This window comes from Lycium barbarum, chromosome 12 (genome assembly GCF_019175385.1).
Source record: "Lycium barbarum isolate Lr01 chromosome 12, ASM1917538v2, whole genome shotgun sequence".
Lineage (NCBI taxonomy): Eukaryota > Viridiplantae > Streptophyta > Magnoliopsida > Solanales > Solanaceae > Lycium > Lycium barbarum.
The window spans coordinates 67,571,390-67,577,634 of NC_083348.1; the positions used below are offsets into that span (position 1 = coordinate 67,571,390).

At 39.5% G+C, this 6,245-nt stretch overlaps 1 protein-coding gene across 1 annotated transcript; it reads right to left on the reverse strand.

Annotated features, from left to right (window-relative positions):
- Positions 1–1,287: 1,287 nt before the first annotated feature.
- LOC132624378 (uncharacterized) lies at positions 1,288–5,149 on the reverse strand. Its single transcript, XM_060339166.1, has 3 exons — positions 4,767–5,149; positions 4,018–4,538; positions 1,288–1,298 (listed from the first exon to the last, which is right to left on the reverse strand). Exons 1-3 carry the CDS (start codon positions 5,147–5,149, stop codon positions 1,288–1,290), a joined length of 915 nt encoding a protein of 304 aa, XP_060195149.1.
- Positions 5,150–6,245: the final 1,096 nt, after the last annotated feature.

Sequence of the window (6,245 nt, forward strand, 5' to 3'; positions counted from 1 at the left end):
CTGGCGCATTTGTCAACCCAAATGACATAACAAGAAATTCAAAATGGCCATAACGGGTTCTGAAAGCGGTCTTCGGAATATCAACTTCCTTAACCTTTAACTGATGATAGCCTGATCTGAGGTCAATCTTGGAATAACATTGGGCACCCTGCAGTTGGTCAAATAAGTCATCTATTCTAGGAAGAGGGTACCTGTTCTTAATGGTGACCTTGTTCAGCTGACGGTAGTCTATACACATGCGTAAGGAATGTTATACCCCATTTTAACCGGGTTGAAGCGGAGTACAACATATTGGTGATTCCTATTTGTTTTATTTTAAGGAGTCGCCACCTAATTGATTTTAAGGTGAATTAGGGCACCTAATTATTAGCTAAGGTAAAGCTAACTAAACCTCCGTTAATAGTCTGCTTAATCAGTGTGATTCTAGGTAAGAGTTCTATATTATCCTAAAGGGAAGGGGTTAGGCATCCTTTAGAATCCGTTAACTACGGTTATCCGGCCAATCTTAGGTTAATTAATTGAGGTTTAAAATTTAAGAGAATAGCTTTTGAGAAAAAAAAAAACTTATAGCTAACGAAGTTTAAAATATTATTATATGAATGATGCACTCTATATGGTGAAAATACGTACTTAATGTTCAGAGCGGTAATCCTAAATGATAGAATCTACCCCTTTCTAATCCTACATGAATCATAGGTTCTCCACCTAATTTTAAACCACACACAATCCAAAACGCAGACAAATTAGCAATCATAAAAACGGATGAAAGAAAATGAATGATAAGAAAAAAAAAGAATAAAATGTTACAGGCGGCCTCTAACGAGTTTCGCCTGCCCGATGTGATCTAAGAATTGCGGAACGAGATGACTCTATGGATGGGTGTGCCGAGTCTCATCTTGAGACTTTGTTTTGATAAAGTCTCGAATTAAGACTCTGTTTGCTCCGATGTGTACATGTAAAAGAAAGGGGAAAAGAGATAAAGATTAGCATCTAACTGTGACAAAAGCTATTATTGTTCTGAGAAAAGGTAACAGATTAATTAGTTCCTTCTTTACTTTAACCCAAGTATAGAAAACGACAAAAAGAAGCTAAAAACATGAGCGACATTATTTTCAAAGCAAACCACATAGAAGAACAGCAAACAAGAGCTAACTAATACTAGCAACTAAGAAACAGCCGTGATAAGAAACTACCTATAACATGAACGCAAATAAACAGAAACAAGAATTTCAAAACAAACCACATAGAAGAACAGGATTGTAAAATGAAAGCAAGAAGGAAAATCACTTAAACAGATTCTGAAAGAAAAGGGGAAACTCATTAATTGAAAACACCACAGTGAGGGAAAGCTAAGGCGGAACCAAACTTGAAATTAACAAAATATTCATAACTAATGACTCTGTTCCGTTGGCAAACAGCTAACATTTAGTTACGTTTAGCATGGTATGACTATTCTTGGATCATGAACAAAATTAGCTCAATGTTTAATCGAAATACAGAGCCAGAAAAGGTAACGTATTGGTTATGCTTAGTTCTATCTCCGTTAAAGATAACAAGTTGTTGAGTTTTAACTAGTTGCTCTTAACATTGACCTTCACCGTATACTAAGGGAGAAAACGCAAAGAGAACATAGTAAAACTTCATATTTTCATACAGTAGCAAGGGAAACTAATTTTTTAGCTAGATAAAACAAACTTAAGCTAATCTTATACGAAACAGACACATAGAGTTAAAAGTAGAAGAATTCTAAAATAAAGAAGGAAATTACTGAAACTACTAATCTAATTTACTTCTAATAAAGCTAATAAATCAACTAATCTCTAAACTAATATAAAATTGTAATCGGCAGAATTAAAATAGAAATGCTAAGATAATGAGAGAATTACCTTCTTCGGGTGCGGCGAAGTGGGTACGGGGTTTCCAATCTACTCGAACACTATCGAATTCAAGCTTGCGATGCTCGGATTCAAAGCAATACCAAAGGACAAAAGAGGGCCAAAATATGATCTGGTCTTTAAAGCACAACCAACGCAAACGAAAACAAAAATGACTGGATTTTGACTCGATATTCAGAAATAAAGCTGATGCACTAATATTGCTTAAGGGATTTTGATCGCTGAAAAAAACTAGTTCTTGGGGAATTTCATGACTCCAAAAAAGACCTCGTTTCAGAACTTAATTTCAGGGGGGGATTTTGCGATTCAAGCTCTGGTTTTGTAAGGGATTTTTTGCGATTTCAAGGCTTGTCCTAATGGATTAACAGGAACGAATATTTATAGGGGGAAATCTAGGGTTTGCTTTTGAGAGGAGCGAGGACAAAGGGAAGTGGAGGCGGCAGAGGCGTGGGGGACAGGGGAAATGGAAGAGACAGAGGAGACAAGAGAAGATGGGGAAGATGAGAGAGAGAGAGAGAGAGAGAACAGCGAGCGGGGGGGGGGGGGGGGGGGGGGGAGGCAGCGTGGTGGATGAAAATCAAGAAAAGGAACCCTAATGGTTCCTTGTTAAGTGGAAGGCGGGTCGGGTCAAACGGGTAATGGGCCGGGTCATAGGTTAAAATAATGGGCTGGTTGTTTTTAAAACATTGGGCTGGATGGAAGAAATTTATTTGGCTTTTAAATTTAGATAAGAAACCCATTTTAAATTAATCATATACTGAGTGTGCTAAAATATCCCCTAATATAAAATGTGTATTTATTAGTATTTAGATGAAAATAAAATGACATTGTAATAGCCGTGCAATAATATTTTGAAAATAAATAAACGCTATCATTTAATTGTGCGAAATAAATGTGATGCGTATGCATAAGCTGGTAAAAATGCTAAAAAAAATGTGAATTATAATAATACTGGTAACAAAATAATAACAATAATAATAATAATAATAATAACAATAATAATAATAATAATAACAATAACAATAATAATAATAATGGTAGTAGTAACGGTAATAAAAGATAATAACAGTAGTGACTACAACAGGATAATGAAATGCCGGTATTAATAAAAGCTAATAATTATAGTAAAAAAAATGCAAATAATTTTTTTTTAAAAGTTGCCAAAATATTGGAAGCGAAAAATAGGTATTTCGGAGGAAAGGTGGGACAAAATTGGGTGTCAACAAGGAACCATCCTTATTTCGGACAAATAAGACTGGCGCACCCCAAGGCGAAACACTGGGCCTAATAAACCCCTTGTCAAGAAGATCCTTCAATTGGGCTTTTAACTCTTTTAACTCTGCTGGAGCCATTCTGTACGGCGGAATAGATATCGGCTGAGTATCGGGAAGTAGATCAATTCCAAATTCAATCTCCCTGTCAGGAGGGACTCCTGGAAGATCTTCGGGGAAGACCTCTGGAAATTCATTTACAACTGGTACAGACTGGAGAGTTGGAGTCTGGGCATCTGAATCCTTGACTTGAACTAGGTGATAGATATAACCATTGGAAATCATTTTTCTGGCTTTTAGATAAGAAACAAATCTACCCCTGGGTACTACTGAATTACCCTCCCATTCTATGACTGGCTCATTAGGAAACTCGAATCTTACCACTTTAGTTCTACAACATACTGTGGCATAACATGAAGCTAACCGGTCCATACCCATGATCACATCGAAGTCTACCATTTCTAATTCCTCTAAATCAGCTATGGTTCTGCGGTGATAGACTAAAACTGGGCAACCCCTATACATACGTCTAGCTATGATTGATTCCCCAACTGGGGTGGACACCTCAAAGGGTTCATACAATTTTTCAGGTTCAATACCAACTTTGTTAGCAACAAAATGGGTTACATAAGATAGGGTGGATCCTGGGTCAATAAGGGCATATACTTCCAAAGTGAAAACTGTGAGTGTACCTGTGATAACATCTGCTCTAGCCTCTGTATCCTGACGACCTGTCAATGCATAAAAACGGTTCTGACCACCGCCTGTATTGCTGGACCTTGTCGTGCCACGCCCCTGCTGGGTCTGATTGTAACGAGGATCTGTTGAATTTATGGAATGCGTCACATTACCTCCGGTACCCTGTCTGGCTGATGGACAGTCCTTCTGAATGTGGCCCTTCTGGCCGCAACCATAGCACGCATTTGTACCCATACGACACTCACCCAAGTGTCTCTTGGTACACTTGCTACAAGCTGGAATAGTATAGACTGACTGACCCACATTAGCCTGAGAATGAGAACTCGATGGTCTAAAGTTCTGCTTCTTGTCATTTTTGAAATTAGGGACTGGGGCACTAGCTGCAGATGGAGTGGGTCTTGCTGACCTATTCTTAAAGAACCGTCTACCTCCTCCCTGACTAAAGTTACTTGAAGATTTAGCCCTCTTGTTGAATTCTTTATCCTTTTGTTTCTGCAGAGCTTCCTCTTCCTTCAGTTCAGCTTCATTACCTTGCACAAATGCCAAGATCTTAGAGATAGTCATCTTATCATTCTGAGCAGCAGTCTTGGCATCTCTATACAATTCGGGTTTCAACCCCAGTACAAATCTCCTAACCGTTGCCCTCATGTCGGGAACCATGTGAGGAGCATATCTGGACAACGAAATAAATTTGAGATAGTACTCTTGAACGGTCAAGCTACCCTGCCTCAACCTCTCAAATTCCATAGCCTTTGCTTCCCGGACCTCGATAGGCATGAAGTGGCCAAGGAAAGCGTCAACGAACTCATCCCAAGTAGCAGAAGATGCATCCTCCCCTCGAGATTGTTCCCATGTCTCATACCAAATATGAGCAACATCCTGCAGCTGAAAAGCACCAAACTCTGCTGCCTCAGTCTCAGTGACATGAATAATACGAAACACTTTCTGTAGGCCATCAATATAGTTCTGTGGATCCTCCTCAGCCTTAGTCCCTGTGAAAGTTGGAGGTTTCATTCGCAAGAATTCCTGAGTTCTTGAACTATTTGACCCACCATTAGCACTTAAGCAAGGGGCTGATTCTTGTCGCTGCGCCTGGTTGGCAACGATATGAGTAAGCAGCTGGATGGCTCCTCTCATATCCATGTCCGAAGTGTTAGGAGGTGAAGCTGTAGGAGCAGTGGGGACTGCTGTTTGAGTCGGAACAGTCTCTTCGTGAGTTGCTTCAGCGGTAGCTCTTTGACTGGTGGCTGTGTTCCCCTTCTTGTACTTTCTCTTGTAAGGCATTTTCTGAAAATACGTACTCGCACGAATTAGAAAGAAATCCTAAGAGTAATGCTCTAACTGCACGATCTAAAGTATGAAAGAAGTGAGACAAATCCTGAATGTCTTGGTGGTCAACTATTTATATGTATGGGGCCCTCACACATATAAAAGTGACCCCACTGGACACGGTTTCATAGACTCCCTAAAGACACTTGAACCTAGGCTCTGATACCAAGCTTTGTCAAGTCCCAAACCATAGCCTGGACGTAACACGACACTCGGTGCCTGACTGCGTGTGACCGAGCGAACCACATGGCTTGCTGAATCATCATGATACATAACATAAGCGGAATATAACGTGAATGCATGATGAGCCTTTATAAAACGTAGTAAGTCATAATACTTAATAAAAATACTTGTTTAAACATGAGTGCGGAAATAACATGAATGAGCCAAAATGGCTATACGACTCCAAATGTCTGACATGACATAACTGACTTGTCTAGTCTATGAAACCTCTATCATGAGTTTGACTGGAAAACATACTTACTGGGACAAGTCCCCCAGCATACGTTAGATGCATAACTAATCATAAACAAAAGTTAACTAAACTCCGAATGAGATGGGGCTCACCAATAAGCTGGTACGTGAAGATCCTAATGAACGGAGGCGTCGTCTTGTAAGTTCGTACCTGCATCGTGAAATGCAGGCCCCCGGGCAATAAAAAGGGGACGTCAGCACCTTGAATGTACTGGTATGTAAACAACTGAAAGAAATAACATAAGACATGGAATAACATGATAAGAACTGAAACTAAAAACCTGGACATGAACATGAGCATGAGTACATATATATATATATATATATATATATATATATATATATATATATATATATCATAAGTAAAACATGATAAGTAGGGAGAGCAATAACTTATAACCGATCCATGGTCTGGTGCTTGCGTCCCGCCAGCAGAACACTCAGTCCTTGCCAGGGAACATGAGATTTGATAAAATATGAAAGGATCCAGTCATTATGAGAGATCGTCCGGGACATGGGTGGAGCGATCCTCATCCTACGGTGACTACGTAGTTTCAGGCTATCTGAAGCCCTCCTC